Genomic DNA, 17,712 nt, shown 5'->3' on the forward strand with positions numbered 1-17,712 from the left:
TATATATATATATATATATATATATATTAAAAAATTTTATATATATATATATATTTAAAAAATGTTTTATCATCTCCGTATGATTTTATAATCATATTTATTGTACATTAATTCCTTTACTTTTTTCTTTCAATTGCGATTTCTCTGAAAAACCAATCTCCCTCGACTCCTTCGCATTCGAATTTTTGAAAAGACAGACATCTATATCCAATCTTATGTAAGAGAAACGCGGCTACCATTAACACGGCCACAGATGTGTGAAGTTTAATAAAATATATTACAGAGACTTTTTTTTTTAACTCGGCTTATATATACGTATATACATCTTGATGTCGCCCTCGGCCATCACGTGTCGCAATTATAATCGTCGAGTTTCATTCGCTCTTTCGCTTTGGTATTTACAAGAATAATAACGCGTGCGATGACAATATCCGAGAATTTTACGCATGCGTGCGTGCGTGAAATGCGCGCGCACGTGTAGTGCGTAAGCGTCAAAAGTTTACATCTCACTCGCACGTGGACGTGACCTTTTTTTTGTCCTCTTCCCTAACGACAGCGTTTATAAATCTGTAGATGTATGCGTGTGCGCGCGTGCGTGCACATTAATATCTCATTAATACGATTGCTCTCTATTTTTTATATGCGATTAAACGCGAATAGAGATACTTTTATAGGTAGATGTCTTTGGATTTTCCACGTCGGCAGGTGCAGAACGTTGCAACACGTCAGTAAACACAGCGAGATTTGGAAGATGGGTGGAACGATGGCTCCCACGTGCTCCCTTGTCAATCAAGTTTGTCTCAGATAGGGGATAGAAAATTGTGGAAGGAAGGTAGACAATCGTTCTCTCTGGCAGATAAAGCTCTGATATAGATGGTACATTTCGTTACAGGATATCGCTTTTTTTTTCTTACAAATTTGGTCATCACGAAGACGTTCTATCTACATCTAAATCTGATGCTTCGTCGAGTGTACAATGTCTCTGTCATTTATTTCGACGAATGTTTAGGTAAATACTATTACTGATGATTCACTGTGTCAAACGTACTTGACCTCGTCTCTCTTTTCTTCCTCGCCTTCCTTTCTTTCTGTCCTTTACGCTTGCACTCTCTCTCATACACAATTATTTCGCATACAAGACGCGTTACATTTCCGCTTCGTACACTTTTTCTGTACACTTATGTTACAAGTTACATTCGGTGTTTTCATAGTTTGTCGCTCCCTCGAACGTTTTTTCGGCGTGGAGCAAACAATTTCGCTCCCTCGCTTCGAACGTCGACGATAATAGTATCAGTGGGCAACGCACATAACGAGATACATATTCTAGGAGTCCGGGTTTCACCGGGTTAACGCAGAGATTCGACTGTTTACTCGGACGGTCCTTGGCCCCAGCGTGACTTAGTCCTCGGTACTTTAGCGGGCGGCGGTGAACTACCGTCGTCGCTTAAGTTCCGCTTGACATTCAACACGATACCAGTCTTGGGCGAGACTTTCGAGCGAGATGCGATCGCTTTGGAGACATCTATCGTAGGCGGGATCGAGGGGAACACGGGAAAGTCCTCGTCTTCGAGGCCAGGCGGCTTCGGCTGCTCGGGGGCGAAAGTCTTCTTGAAGGAATCCGAGGGAGTCGGCTTGTACGAAGCCTCTACGACGGGCTCCGAGGGAAGTGACGGAAGAGCCTGCGACATCGACGGTGCCTCGTTCATCGAGCCAACCGACGATGGCGCCAGGACGAGATTCGGGACGGGAGACGCGAGCAAAGATGACGGTGATGTTGGCGTGGACATGCTCGGCATCGCCGCCGCTGCTGCTGTTGCAGCAGCAACAGCGGCCAGTTCCTCCTCCGCCTTCCGGATCAGGTCCAGATCGCTCAGTGTGCTCAACGTGCTCTTGCTCTCCTTCGGAACCTCGGGCGCCTTCTCCGACTGACTGATCCTGGAAGAAGATGGCGAGTACCTCTCGGTGCTCGAGGCGTAGAGGGACGTGCCAGCCGAGGGTAGAAATGACGCGCTGGGCTTAGATGGAAGATAAGGATCCACTTTGGAAGATTCCTGTCGCTTAACGTTCGCCAGAATCTCCTGCAAATTCGGTGGTATGGTGATGTCCGAAACCTTGTCGAGGATGGGCTGCGCGAACTTGGTGATTCCAGGTGGGGGTGGCGTAAAGGAGCGAGTATCTGATGGGCTGTAAGCTTCCTCACAGTCGTTGCTGGGTGGATCTAGTCCCAAACCCTGAAATAAACATAGATGATGATGATAGAATGAATGAATAAGAGATATCGATGAAAGTCGATGAGATATAAATCAATAGGTCTATAATTTTTATTCTATCGATATGAGATTATTTGAGAAATAAGAGAAGTTAATATGTAAATTTATCGGATAAAAATATATATTGAATTATTCCCCATCTTTCAGCATGATCATGAAATTTTGCATTCCGTATATCCTTCTTTTCTTCAAAAAAAATATTTTAAACTTCTCAAATATACCAAGGAAATTATTGGTGAAAGGAAATAGAGCTACTGACAGATTTCTACTTCAGCAAATACACTAATTGATCGAGTTACAATTCTGCATATACATTTAATTTTTGATAGCAACATCTACTACAATTCTGTTGCTAAACTCGATACATTTATACGAATCTTAATATCGATTTAAAATAATGAGAAATATAGAAAATACAATTTTTTACAATCAACTAAATCGACTAAATATTTTATATAAAACTCGAAAAATCTGCTAAATGATCATGTTGTTCTGTTCGAAAATGTTGAAATTATTTCCAGTAATGTAAACATCAGTTCAGCAAAACCTTCTCAGAAGTAAAAATCTTAGAGCAGCTCGGGCTTGGGAGTATGTCGGGAAGCGGATGAATTTAAAATCAACTTTATTCACATCAGGATAAGCACAAAAAGGCGACGACAATAAATCGCGCGAGACAGATCTTAGGGAAACTCTCACCGGCAGAGTTGGCGTCGTTTCGTCGAGAAACGACGAGCTAATACTCTGTATCTGTTGCTTTTGCTCCTCAATCTGCTGTTTCTGCTCCTCGATCTGCCGATTCAGCTCGTCCATCTTCCTCTGCAGTTCCGTAGAATTCTTGCTGGACGACAGAATACCTGCGGCGCTGTCAGTGGTGGTCTGCAAGTTGTTCATGTCGTCGTCCATCTCACCTGGACTGTAAGGCTCGTCCCCGTCATCGTCCAACGCGACCTTACCAGGCGATGAGGTGAGATCTATCTTGGACGACAACTCAGGCACAATCTTGCATATCGTCGCGGTGTCTATGATGCCGCGCGACATACCTATGTGCGCCTTGTTGAGAGATTCCAAGGTCATTTGCGTCACTGTCGCAGGTTTCTCCTTCGTCGAGTCCAAAGCGGCCGCTTTGTGATACAACATGGGTGACGAGGACGGAGGCGGCGACGTGGTTTTCTCCTTCGGGACGCTCACCAGTGGCGGCGTGTAACTTCTGTCGGATTCCTTCTTCGACGTCTTCGTAGGCACGACCGGCGGTACAGCCGTCAGTCGCTTCTTCTTGTTGCGAACTATGATGCCTAGAAGTAGATGCGGCCGATGCTCCTCGAAGCCAGGTCCGGTGAGTGGCAGGAGCACCGGCGGTATCGTGCTCTGACTGGAAAAGGGCATTATGTAAAAGTCTTTGATATTCTTGGACACGTTGCCCACGACACCCAGACGGCTCCTGCTATTCAGGTAGCTGTACAGAGTTATGTATGGAATCTTTTCCTCGTCGTTCGCGGCGGTTAATCTGATAACCAGAATCTCCTTCGAGCCGGTTCTCTTCATCTTCGAGATATAATCCCAAACGGTGTCGTGGCTAATCCTACCGACAACATCGACAGTGTCCGGCAAATCGTCCATGAGATCCTTGGCGTTGCCGCTCACCTCCTGCGCGGTTATAAAGAACTTGGCAACGTCCACCATGTTAACGAAACCGCGCCAAACAGTTCGCCATCCGCCCTTCGTCGTCGACTCCTTGTCCGTCTCTTGTTCCTTGTCTCTTTCGGGCTCCTCATTTATGTCGGGCGTCTTGATCGTGACGGTAGAGCTGGGCTCTCTGTCTGATATGTCAGAATCGTTTCCGTCAATCGTATTCGTCGTCGCCTCGTCCTCTATGTGTCGCCAGAGGCGATCCTCGATTGGTTTTTCTACAGATGGGGAGGTCTCCTTCTTCTTCTCCGTCTCCTTCTTTCGATCCTCCTCCTTTTTGTCGACGTCCTTGGATTCTCTGCTCTCACTACGGTTTCTTGTCCAACTATCGCTGCTCTTATGCCTGTCCTTTTCCTTCTGCCGGCCTCTCTCTCTGCTTTCCTTCCTGCTCGTCTTATCCCGATCTTTATTCCGATCGCGATCTTTATCCTTCTCGCGCTCTCTATCCTTGTCGCGTCTGCTCTCCTTATTTCTAGACTTTCGCTCTTTGCTCTTGTCTCGCGTTTTGCTGCGATCTCGATCGCGGCTATGCCGATGCCGGCTGTGGCTTCTCTCTCGTCGATCCTTGCTCTTAGATTTTACACTATCGCGTTCCCTGCCTCTCTCCTTGTCCTTCCTCCTGCGTTCGTCCATATTCTTCGATTTTTTCGCGTCCATTCGCGACCTCAGCCTATCTTCCTTATCTTTGTCCTTCTCCAAATCGTCGACCGTGGAACTTATGCTGTCGCCGCTATTCAACGCGGTAACGATATCCTGCACCGGCGTCTTAGGATCGACATGATCAATTCCGCCGTCATTTTCGATTATTTGCTCGCCCTTGTGAGTTTTCACGACGATTGACTTGGCCTGAGCCATCAGATCCAATTCATTCTTCTTTATCATTTCCAGCTGATGCTTGGTCTCCTTCTCCCGCCACTCGGCCAATTCCTGGCTGGCCATTTCATCGGGACTCAATCGTACCACCGCGTCTGGCGTCAAGGAGCGATCCGCGATCTTTCTAAACAACGTCAGATTCTTGGTATCCTTTATGTTGAACACGAGACTTCTGTACTTTGCTTTGTACTTGGAACCTGTGTCCTTGAAATATTTGTACATTTCGAGCTCTATGTTAAAGGCTAAGTCGGCAATCTCCTCGTCGGTTAATTTCAAATCCTCGGTTTCCTTTATACGGCTGGATAATAATTCTGTCAGTGTTTTCCGTATGTTCAGTCGTATAGGTTCCGCCTCCGGTTTTTTCACCGGCGTTGGCTTAATTTGTAGCTTCGATTGCGACGGCGATGGTTTGATTTCTTGCTTCTTAATCGGCGTCTGCTTCGGTGAACCTGTTGCTTGAGCTTTCATTTGTGTTGACACGACACTTTTCGGCATTGTCGTCTTCAATATTATAGGGCTCTTTCCCGGCGTTGTGGAGATTATTGTTTGTTTCATCTGCGTTGGTTTATTACTCGGCGACACATTCGCTTGCTGTTGCGCAGCAGGAATTATAGTAATTTTCTTATTGGGTGCTAAAACAGTTTGTTTCGATCCAACTACTTTCGTATAGATCATCTTTGGCATGGTTTGCATTTTAACCGGTTGCGTTATTTTTGCCTGAAAATATAGTTGGCATATCTTTTTATTCATTTCAAACTCTTATATTTAGATAGAAATTTGTATATATTTATATTTAGAAAAATCTTAGATTGGAAAATTCTTAGATTTAGATAGAAATCCAAGTAATTTAATAATATATCTCTTTTATATATGTTTAGTCTCTTTATACATAATTAATATCATGCTATATTAATAATTGTACCATTTTAAACTACTTTATTTAATTTTATTTTATACATACAGTTTTTCCAGATGTTTGGATCTGCGTGACAAGCTTGCCACCTATCTGAAGTGTATTGATATTGTTAGCTCCAATCACTTCAAAAGTTGGATTCTCTTTTAACCATGTTCGCAAATTAGATCTTGTAGGAGCATCTGCACCTGAATTAATGATGATTCATGTATATTTAAATATATATATCAAACATCCCTATCTTTCAAACTTATTAAGAATCTCTTTACAACTTCAACTTTCTCATCAATTTTCAATCTTATTTAAATGACAAATATACGCAGAATAAAAAATGTTATATGCGATGTTATATGATTAATTTAGAGAAAAAATATATTTTCGTTTAATATTTAATATTTAGCATAAGTAATCTACGTACCAGTAAGAAGTTTGCCACTTTTCCTATCGAGAACTACCACCCTAGCCTCGGGTTTTGCCTTAGTTTCTGTTATAGGCGATTTTGTGGTTTTTGATCCTGTTGGTACAGGTTTATCCTTGGTCAAAGTTTCCTGAGCATGTGCCAGAATACATGCGTCTGAGCAATAAATGCTAGAATTTCTGGCTTCCTTCTTACATACAACACACTGCATCGTGCCAGAAACTGGAGTAACGCCACAGTCAATAGAAAGATTCGATAAAGGTATTTCTTTTGATAATACTTTCTGCGATGCTGAATTCTCATTCACTAGTTCAATCTTTGTTCTTTGTTTTCCAGATTGTGGATTCGACTTTGCCTTCTCCTCTTCAGCTTTCTTCTTTAAACAATTCGGACAAACCCACTCTATACCTTTCTCCTCCATTTGTTGGCCTATCGTACATATAATATCATTGAATAGAAATATTTCATCTCGTATAATCTAAATATCATTGAATATAAATATTTCATCTCGTCATTTGAAGCTAGATTCGAGAATACTTACCCATGGCCTTACTAACGTGTACACATTTTCCATGGAACCAGTCTTCGCAGACATCGCAGCATATCATAAATCGATTGTTATGCGGTCGTTTGCAGATACACCATAATCGATCTGGATCATCTTCTGAATCTGAATTGTCCTCTTCATCTTCCTCATCATCATCATCATCTTCTTCGTTCGTTTTTAATTCTTCTTTATTATGTAATAGTTGTTGGACTTGCGGACTGTAACACAATTATTATTGTCGAATATAATATTTTAAACATTATAACTAGATGTTTCGAGTAATTATCTAGTCTCTAATTATATAATAAAATTATGTGAGGTAAATTCAACGATAGTAAATTATTTATAGTGTTATTAATTTCGAAACCTTTAAAAACTTTCCTTTATATCTAATTATTCAAATTTGAGTATAAATAATCACAAATAATCTTTATTGCTCCCACTGTATTTTCTTCTTTGAAATTATTAGAATTTTAGATTCCAAGCTCTGCTTTCGAAAATAAAATTATTTACAAAGTATTTTAAAAATTATTTAACAAATAAAAATTTAGAAAATGATTTAAATGAATTATTTACAAGGTATTTTAGAACAATATCAGTAGAAAATATTATTATTACTCTTGGATTTGCGTTTAATATCGGAATATCGTTACACGTGCTTCAAAGTAAAATCGAAAAACTTTGCTTTTTTGCATTTCGACACATAAAAATCTCGATAATAAAGTCGAATACTCAAAAAGTATTAATCGTATATTATAAAAAAGTTTATATATCAACACAAGATATATTAACACGAGATAAAATTTTTTTTTTTTTCAACTTTCTCGCTGGCAGTTAATCGACTTAACTCCGAAACACTCTGTGCATTGTTGCAGCCGTTTTTCCATTCTAAAATTCACTTGTCGAATTGCAACCTTTTTGACTGACCAATCAGAACAAAGGGAGCAAAAATGGCTCTGATTGGCTAATCAAATTTTACTTCATCAGACGAGTAGTTCTCGAAATTTAATATTTCTTAATTTGTATACAGTACAGACATGTAAAATTAAACGAAACGATAAAAAGTTAAATGAAAATTTTCTGATATGAAAGCAAGATTTAGGTAAGGGAAATAATTTCGGTGCGATTCGACCATTGATTGTATCCTCTCTAGACTAACACCAATCACAAGGATAAACGTGCGCGTCTTCCAATAATGTCTTTCTTAAAATTAGGTCACCCTCATCACTTCAAGGCATTCATTCCAGCATCTAAAAAATTCAACGAGTTCAGATATACACTGGAACCTCACAATATATCATTGGATCTGTTCTTTTTAGCTGCATTGCTGCACTAGTGCAATAAGTTAGAAAGAGACAAACATACTTTCTTTCACTCTAGCTAATTGCACTAGTGCAGCAGTGCAGCTAAAAAGAACAGGCCCATTATGAAAAAAAATATAGCACATCACGTCATGTCATCGTACATAGAGAGGTCACCGGAAGTCACCAGAGATCACCTTCTGACAAGAGATGTAAAAAATATATCTTTCCCACGTGCTAAGCCAGGATAAAGCGGGGAGCACAAACTTTTGCATAAGCGCATAAGCATAAGAAAATTGATTGGTTCATTTTCTTATGCATATACTTGTGGACCAATCAATTTCCTTATGCTTATGGTTATGCGCCTATGCAAAAACCTGTACTCTCGGCTTTATACGAGTAGAAATATTATCCAAGTTATCCTTATTTTCTTTAAGTTCAGAACTCTAGAAGGATAACTTTGTCAGGATAAGTTTTCACTCGCTCATTTTCCAAGAGACATTAAAAAAATGTCTTCTTATTAAACCTACTTCATCAGAGTCCTGATCTACTTTATTTCGAGGTTCTAGCGTATTCAATTTTACACGCATCGTCGGTCAGTCACGGTCTTACATACAGGTCTGGAAACTCAGGCCTTTTTTAGTGGTGGGGGAAGTCTCACTTAGTGTGTCCGTTTTTCGATCTAGAAGTCGCAATGCGAGCGAGAGAGACAGAGATAGACGGCAGTAGTCGTTTTCTCTCTAACATACGTCTAAAATGCGATTTCTAGATCGCAGCGAACCTACCAGGCAAGCCGTGAACTCCCGAAAAACGGACACACTAGGTGAGACCTCCCCCACCACCGGAGTTTCCAGACCTGTATGTAAGACCATGCGGGCAGTACATCTCTTGTCAGAAGAGGTGACCTCTCTGTGCGATTTTTTTTTCATAGTTTTCCACCATATTTATAATTTGACACCAGTTCCGCATGGCCTGGATTAGAGGGGGGAGTTTTCTGGAGACTCTCGATAGACAAACTATTAAGGTGCTTCTCATCGAATTTGAGCCTATCATCTGGCAGCATGGGCAAACAGTCCAGTGAAATAGTCCAGTGCCACAAATTGAAGAAGAAGAAGAATTTGAGCCTGGGCTTCGAGCATAGAGAACAGATAAAAAACTCTACATCTTGATTGCACTTATAGTACATCAGTCGCTGCTATGCTGCCAATTGATTGGCCAGTTCTACGCTCCCCTTGCCCCGCGTAGGACAGGATTGTCGCGCAGTGTACATTACTGTCGGAGTCACAATCACAAGAATATAGTTCTGCTCATAATATAGCGCTAATATAGAGAAAACTCACGTGAATTTTTCTATCTTCTTTATCGGTTCGGGGGTTTTCTGCGATATTTCAGTTTTGGCTTGCAATCGTTTACTTCTAGTTGCAGGCGCTTCGATGGGTGGCAATGTAATCACACGGCCACCTCGAATGATCTGAATCGGCTCTTTATCATCCTTTGATGATTTCTTGCTCGGCTCTTTCGAAATATTTGTTTGACTCTGTGTCGTTGTTGCTGTTTCCACTGGTTTAGTTAATTCTTGTTCGGATGTTATTAATGTAGGCATAAGCATGTTGTTTGATGCCAATGATTCCGATACAGATGGTGTGGTATCGACCAGTGTACTCTGCACAATTCATATATATATACAATAAGAATAAGAAAAATAATTTAAATTATTTTTACTTATAATATTTTTGAGAGAGAGAAAGGAAAGGAAAAGTGAAAAGGGAAGAAACAGAAAACTATGAGAAAGAGGAAGAAATTATGAAAAAGAGAAAGAAAGAGAGAGAAAGAGAGAAGTAGTGACTGTTAGTGAGTAGTAATTATTTCAGAATTAGTGACTGAAATAATTAAAAAATCATAAAACATTAGAATAATTATTGTGTGTTCTTATATATAAAATGACAAATTGCGTTTCAGAATTTTTTTGATGTCATGCAACTTGGAGCAAGATACATGCAAGAGTAGAATCTAACTAATCTAGTAATTTTTTGCTGAGAAGTGGAAAGTTTATTGGTTTAATAAAGTTTATTGCAAAAATAAAAAAACGTGTTTGAAAAGTACAAAAAAGCCATTAGGTTAAAAAATATATATTTTCCGAAATCATTAAATTGATATGAAATGTCGACATTTTCCATAGTGAGTGAAAAGTTGATTGGCTGTTGCAAAAGTCCAAAAAATTGATTAGCACGAGTCAGTACAAAACAGTCACTAGATTAAAGTGTAATTGTATTTCCCCTAAAATCATTATATTAATATATGAAAAAAACGTGAAAATAACGCCCAATAGAAAAGAAACTAATTAAACTGATTAATTCTTATTATCGATTCTTATGAAACTGAAACGGAGGTTATCCACCCCTTCCCCCCTCCTCATTTATTATCAATTGTTCCATATAAATCTTGCCAATTCAGATAAAGACAAGAAAAGATGGAAAATGAATGAGATATTAAAGGATCATTTTTTGTTAAACAATTTTTCTATACAAACTATTTTTAAAAAATATTTAAATTTTAATAATCATAATTTATTAGAACAAAATCTCTAAATAGAAATAAGTTGTTTCAATTTCCGGATTAAAAAATATTTTATTATTGATAAAAACTTGATCAATAAACAAATCAAATCGATAATCAACATAAATATTAACACGATCAAAAGTAATAAAAAATCATTTGTATTAATGTTTAATATCATTATGTGTTTTTTCATGTTTTTTGTCTTTTCTGCAGTTCGTTAATTTTCATATCGCACGATAGAAAATAAAAAAAAATATAAAACAGAGTCATAAACATATTAACATAGACTGCTTAAAATAAAATAGTGGAGAGTGTCTTCCTGAGAGAAAAAGATAGCATGAATTTACTTGTGTTGTCTTTTTCTGACACACAAATTAATTCATGTTATCCTTTTCCCTCAGGAGGACATCTTCACTTAGGTTCCACTGCCTTATAAGCAATCTATATGTTTATATGTCTATGGATTGGATTAGAAAAAAAAATTCTTTATTTTATGGTAAAATTTGTGTAGGGAAAATTGTATAATTATTGATAATAATTACGAAAATATTTCATAGTACGATACAAAATATACAAAACTATTTAATCAAACTGTTACAATCATCAAAATATAATATTGAAATGAATATCTAATTTATAAATATTCATAAATTAGATATTTGTCATGTATTTATTAATTTATTAAAATGTATGTACGCAAATAAATAAATGCCAAAATAAGTCAATATATTAAAGTTTGAAAACGATTGAAAAATAAAGTAATTCCTATCTTCTAAACCTATAAAATTAGTAAATTAACGCTCAAAATAACAATTCATAATGATTCACAATGTTAATGTGTAATAATAGAATTTTCATAAATATCAATTCTATTATTATGTTCATTACGCATTTGCTGCGATAAATATTTATGTATATATGTATGCGTGTGCATCTGCAAATGTACACATGTAAATTTATGAATATTTAAATCATTAAATTTTAAAATATTTTGGAAAAAATTGTAGTCTGTTCCATCTTATCAGTTGCTTACCATTATTGTAGGCTTTCTTTATAGCAAAAAAAATATTAGAACACTTTTCAACATTGAAAGAATATGTGATTACATATTGAAGTCTAGAATCAGATTTTATTAGAATCTTGATATCATTCCATTGCTGAGAAAAGGCTTACACATGGCATACTAAAATTCGAATCCAAATTTCAATATTCTTTTAAATATCGCTATACATATTCTTTTTACGCATACACATATTATTATATTTATTTTTGAAGGTTTTACTTATCTTGAATGTATTATGAAATAATGTATTACTTACATATTATACTTACTATTATTATACAGTAAAAAATTATTATTATACATGCTTACATGTTCAGCTAAATCATCTGTCAATTCCTCTTGTAACAATAATGCTTCAGCTAGAAGATCTTCTTCAGGCTTGTTAGCTTCCATTTCTAAAGTAGCAAATAATTGTTCTTCCCCTTCAATCCCACCTTTAACAAAAATATAGAATACATTCATGAATTATTGTCAAATAATATAAGTATGATATAAAAAAAAATAAAAAATAAAAAAAATAAGGATAGATTTAGAAAGCAAATAGAGTATATAGATTCGTAAAGAATAAGCTGCAATTATCGTTATAGAGAAATGTATAGAAAAACAGATGTATATAGATGCGTAACATTTTCATGTCAGTACAGTATAAATTAATAATAAAACTTACTATTTTTAGAAACATGATTTGAGACACTAGGTACCGCAGGTTGAATAATTCCCTCTGATGAAGCAGTATTTGGCACTAAGAAAACATATGACAGTACCGCAAAACATAAATTTCACATAAGCATACATTGGGATCCTTGACAATATAAAATAATATAAAATATGTGTAAAAACAATAAAAGAATCCAATAAAAAAAATAATAGGATGCATTAAAATATATTAGAATAGCACATTTTTCTTTTAACAAGAAAATAAAGGGAAATAAAATAACAAAAACGCGAAAAAATGTCATATATTGCAAATATAGAGATAAGCAATAGTTTTACAAAAATCACTCGTGAATAAATTGCATATAGAAATAACAACCCTAGAGGAATATGCAAAATTAATAAAACTTTGTCCAAGATATAGTTTTACCTGGATCCAGTGATGGTTGCAATTCTTCAAGGGGCGTCTTAATTTCCGATTTTTGTTCGTTTTCATCTCCTGGCATTACATTGTTACTCTCATTGAGATTCAATTGCGATTCTGTTTCAGCAGATTGATCTAAAATATTGGACACTGTCTTTTTATTAAAATTGGAAGCAATGTTTTGTGCTACATTTGAACCAGCACAAATGCTAATATCCAATGAAGGGACTGGCGACATGGGAATTGTCGATGATCCGGGTGTAGACACCACTGTCGCAGAAGGTGTTGTCGGAGTTGTAGGTGTTGCAGTGTTATCTGCAGTTTTTCCATCGCTATTCGAACCAACGCGTCGAATTATATCTGGTGTTGAGAAAAGTGCTGGACCTAAACTATCGGCTACAAATCCTGGAGCTTTCCGAATATCCTTTTTAAGTTTCTTCGCGCCTGTAAGAGAATGATTTAATATAAAAAGTACAATTTAATGAAAGATTCTTCGAATTATTTTCATTCACTCTTAATTTGACAATATAAATTGGAAAAGTTCTGACCATCCAATGCTTTGTTCTCTATAAACTTTGCAGAATTTTCTTCTCCCTTTGAAAATAAGTTAGTATCAGATACGTTAGTATCAGATTTTCTCTTTTCTCTTTTTATATCGCCCAGTTTGGTCCTTAAGGGAGTACTGCTAGCTGCTGGAGAAAATTTTGCCTGCTGCTGCACCGGCAATCCTTGACTCACGGCCTGTGCAGATTGCTGTGATACAGGTTGCTGTGTCAATGTTGTTTTTACTGGGGAAACTTGTATGTTCGGACTCATCGTTTTAGATGCTATCGGTACCAGTTTTCCATCTTTAGTTGCAAAGAACTTTGCGCCCGTTTGATTCACAGGAGATTTTCCCTTAGAAACCATCATGGGCTTTTTAAGCCCAATATTCTTGAGTTCGTTCGGTTTCATCGGGATTTGTTTTTGAACGAACGTAACCTTTTGATTACTTCTTCCTTGACCAGGTTTGGTTAAAATCATATCGCCCTTAATCATATTGGCGTTGATTAGATTCGCTTTCACTTGATTTGTCGTTTGCAGTGGTTTCTCGTATGGCGCTTCCTCGGACGGAGATGCTTCCATATATGATGATTCCTCTTTTTTCTTTCCACCAAGAGTTTTGATTTGTCTCTTACTTTTAGTTGGGCTAAACCTCTCTGACAACATTGAAATTACATTATTTAATTCGTTAAATCGGTCACTTTCTTAACAATTGATTTTACTCACCTGATTTCTCGTCTTTCTCCGGAGTTTTCATTGCATTAACGGCAGCAGCCATTTCCATGTCTAATCGTCGCACTTGCTCCATATCCAGCTGTTTGTTTTGACCTCTTCTTCGAACAGCTGTCATGCTGCCGCCTCTTGTAGTAAGACCTTTTCGTCCCCCTCGAGCCTTGGTATTAGCTCTTTTGGTTTGACGAGGGCCAAAGTCCGAGTCGTTATCATTATCAGACGGTGGTTCCGATTCTGAGGATTCTGTGGATGATTCTGTAACCTCATCGCCTTCTTCTTCTTCATTATTCTTACTTTGTGCTACAAACACGATTAATAATGAAATTAACTCTTAACATTATACTTTTTTTAACAATAATTTTAAACTATTGTTAATATAAGGTTAAAGATTGATACCTTTAGTTACGCCATGCTGGACATTTGTTATATTTCTTGACGCAGGATGATGGTGAAGAGATAATTTAGGAATTCCAACAATGGTTGTATTAGCTCTAGAAAGCCCAGTTACACTTGTAGGTGTAGACACAGTGGCTCTACGTATCGGTCTATTTATTTTGTTCTGCAATGGTGCCTATTGAAACATTGGTGAGATAATACACATTATTAATCTCTCTTTTATTATATTAACATTCTATTATATAACAATGATCACTTACACTAACACTCTTTACAATAATTTTGCTCTTAACTCCAGCATTTTCCGCGTCATTAGATGGTACACCAGTTGTTCGAGGAGATAACGATTGATGTATATATTGAACATCATTAGAATCAGGCGAGTCGTCAACAATCGGTAAGGGATCTCTTGGTATTGGATCATTGGGCGACAATCTGCTCGTGTAACAATGATCCAATTGTATACTATAGCGTATGGTATTCTGCTGCTCTTCTACCGACAACATATCTAAAGAAAACAAATACAAATATGGAGAAGTTTGAAGATAAATCAACATCCACTAAACATCAAAGAAATAATAGGAGCACTTGCGCGGAGTAACACAAATTTTAGACATATTTATATCGACGAGACACAATGAAAAATCGCTAATGTAAACAGAAAACTCCTACCTAGCGTTGCAATCATAAGAAAGGGGCTTAAACTTAACACAAAAAAAAAAAATAATAAACAAAGTACCAAGCATTGCAGTGACATTCTCCCCGAGTATCTGCTTTGCCTCTTCGCTTTGGAGAGCTGTCTCTAATCTTTCCAACTGTTCCGGATCCATCTCCATAAAAGGATCTACCAACCCACCCGAGTCGGTACTAGCATTGGCGCTTACCGAGCTCGCTGTAGGATGCGTAAATGGCGGTGGATCTACAGTCAAGGTTATATCCCCATTTTCCATGTCTGTCTCAGTTTGTCCGAGTCTTACCACACTAACATTAGCGGTCGATTGGGTCACTGCAAAACGTGCAACAAGCAATTCAGAGATCTATAGAGTATCGCAGAGTGTTAAATACGAATCTCCAATCTCGTACATCCTCCACCTAATCGATTGGCCTGCAACTTACTTATCAGGTTCTGTAGAGTGGCCTGATCGACGGATAAGGTCCCATCGTCGTTCACGACGATGATCAACGTGTCGTCCTTCTTCTCCTCGCTCTGCGGCTCGACGATGTACGAGCTCGACATCTTGGTCTACCTGGGGAACGGATCAACGGATGATCAACGTATCTCCTCGAATTCCCGCGAAAGAAGCTCGTCGAGGTTAGGTTGCTTACCTGGCGCGCCAAATCCCGCTCCAACGTCAACTATCTTCGCTTCGCCGACCTGGAGAGTTCCTGACTGCCGCTGCCAGGTGGCCGCATATCTCGTCCGCGAGTCCTGGTGATGCGAGACCTGGTGATCCTGACGCGACGAGTCGTGAGATCAAAGGCTCGCTCAGGCTCGTCAAAGGTCCACGCCGCCAATAACTGACCACCACTACCACTACCACTACCGCCACCACCACCACCACCACTCGGAAATTATGACGTTGCCTGCGCACAAAAAAGCGGAAGTGAGCCGCTGCGACGGTCGAGGGAGCGCGATCCGAACGATGAGGGAGCCGGTGACGACGGGGAGCCTCGATGACGGGGACGCGTCTGGCCCGGGAACGCTTTCTCGTCTCCCGCCTCAGCCTTCACGGGTAAACAACAGCATCGTCGGGCACCCGCGGGCGGCCATTTTGTTCGGCTGGCATCGGACGGACGGCGAAGACTAGACCAGGGTTCGGCCCGTCATCGTCGACGACGTTCTTACCCGCTCTCTCGTCTCCCGCTGGCTCCCACTGGCTCCTGTCGTCGCTCGTCGCGAGCGAGATTATCCTCGATGCATACGCGGTGTCGCGGAAAAAAAAACACTCTGCGCCCGCTCGAACCCGCGATAACGCTCAACGACCCATTGCGTCGTCCCTCCGCGAATTGGCGGCCGATTATCGTGCGCGAATATCACGCACACATGGGGAACGTGTGTCAACGTGTGTACGCGTCGCACACGTACACACGCTGCGCGTCGCGGTTGCGCAATCGAGCCTGGTGGCGCGCGATTTTGACATGTGAGAGAGAGAGAGAGGAGCGAAGTGGAGAACAATGGAGCCGGGTGTCTTCATTGTTGGATATTTATGACACATGTGCGAGGAATCTGCCCCGTTCTTTCCTTGCGATCGTGCATTTATTTCGACGAAGCGACTGTCGATGGCCCGAGAATTAGCTTTGTTGTTTTATAGGGTGAGATCGATTTTTTATTCGAATTTTAAATTTTCACGCGGCCAACTTCGTTGAACATATATCAGCAAAAGGCTGCGGTCAAGACTGCACTATGAATGCTCCGAAACATCATTCTATCTTTATTCTCATGGAATGTAGAACAAAGATAGAATGATGTTTCAAAGCATTTGTAGCGCAGTCTTGACCGCAGCTCAAATAATATTTATATAATTGTTAGTTGTAATTTCCCACTCAACAATATAATTGTTACATGTTATATAACATACAATATAATTGTTACATGTTATATAACTGTTATATAACAGTTACATAACAGTTATATAAATGTTACTTGTGTTTTGTTGGGACGTATTTTATTTTTTTTTTATTTTTTTTTTGCTAAGGCCCTAATACGTGTTTTCGTTCCAAAAAAATGATGTGATGGTGAAAAAAAGATGCGACAGAATTTTCATTATAATACTTTACCTTATGTTTACTTCATTTTCACGTTGTGTTTTATATATATAATTAATTTTAATATGAAAATTATAATTATAAGAATAAAAATAGAGATTGAATTAATATTTATTTGACAGATTGTGATACGAGATAAGGGGAACGAACATCGCGCGCATAATTTTCAACATATCGGTCTTCTTGTCACGTGATTGATTTTAGTTCGCTCGCGTCCAAGTTTGAAGACAGGTGGCGCTGAAGCTCGCTCTTCCTCCTCCCCCCCCGGCTTTCACGTTTTTCTAAAGTTTTCGCTAGTTTTTCTTCAAATTGAGATACACGTTCTGAAAAATATTATCATGGAGACGAACAATGTAGTAAAACCCGGCAAGAAAGTTAAAAGAGGAATAATATATTTGTCAACAATCCCGAAATATATGAATGTCACAATGATTCGAGAGATATTCTCGGCTTATGGCAAAGTGGACAGAGTGTATTTACAACTGGACGAAAATGGTTAGTTTGTGTTTCTACTTTTCTTTAAATATATCATTAATTATAAATAATTTTAACTTTATTTTTGCGATT

At 38.5% G+C, this 17,712-nt stretch overlaps 2 protein-coding genes across 6 annotated transcripts in view; one reads left to right on the forward strand and one right to left on the reverse strand.

Annotated features, from left to right (window-relative positions):
- Positions 1 to 133: 133 nt before the first annotated feature.
- On the reverse strand, positions 134 to 16,430 carry Pps (protein partner of snf). 4 transcript variants are annotated; one of them, XM_083079882.1, is made up of 16 exons: positions 15,706 to 16,429; positions 15,496 to 15,626; positions 15,119 to 15,385; positions 14,640 to 14,887; positions 14,380 to 14,554; positions 13,978 to 14,283; positions 13,257 to 13,907; positions 12,715 to 13,152; positions 12,298 to 12,372; positions 11,940 to 12,064; positions 9,349 to 9,671; positions 6,702 to 6,925; positions 6,161 to 6,589; positions 5,791 to 5,930; positions 2,967 to 5,546; positions 134 to 2,231 (listed from the first exon to the last, which is right to left on the reverse strand). In XM_083079882.1, exons 2-16 carry the CDS (start codon positions 15,614 to 15,616, stop codon positions 1,368 to 1,370), a joined length of 6,966 nt encoding a protein of 2,321 aa, XP_082936008.1. In that variant the 5' UTR covers positions 15,617 to 15,626; positions 15,706 to 16,429; the 3' UTR covers positions 134 to 1,367. The 4 variants fall into 4 exon arrangements, with proteins under 4 accessions (XP_082936008.1, XP_082936009.1, XP_082936010.1 ...); XM_083079883.1 differs by lacking the exon at positions 12,298 to 12,372 and having other exon boundaries at positions 15,706 to 16,430; XM_083079884.1 differs by lacking the exon at positions 15,706 to 16,429 and having other exon boundaries at positions 15,119 to 15,416; positions 15,496 to 15,608.
- LOC145960441 (activator of basal transcription 1) overlaps positions 15,975 to 17,712 on the forward strand; it is a 3,341-nt gene continuing 1,603 nt past the window's right edge. For both annotated transcript variants that reach the window (XM_083079929.1, XM_083079928.1), the window contains exons 1-2: positions 15,975 to 16,692; positions 17,268 to 17,640. In XM_083079929.1, coding sequence (XP_082936055.1) covers positions 17,484 to 17,640 — 157 coding nt within the window. In that variant the 5' untranslated portion in view covers positions 15,975 to 16,692; positions 17,268 to 17,483. The remainder of the gene's footprint in view (positions 16,693 to 17,267; positions 17,641 to 17,712) is intronic.

Source organism: Camponotus vicinus, unplaced genomic scaffold, assembly GCF_025532165.1.
Source record: "Camponotus vicinus isolate PSW18456_S1 unplaced genomic scaffold, iyCamVici1.0 SCAF_10, whole genome shotgun sequence".
NCBI lineage: Eukaryota > Metazoa > Arthropoda > Insecta > Hymenoptera > Formicidae > Camponotus > Camponotus vicinus.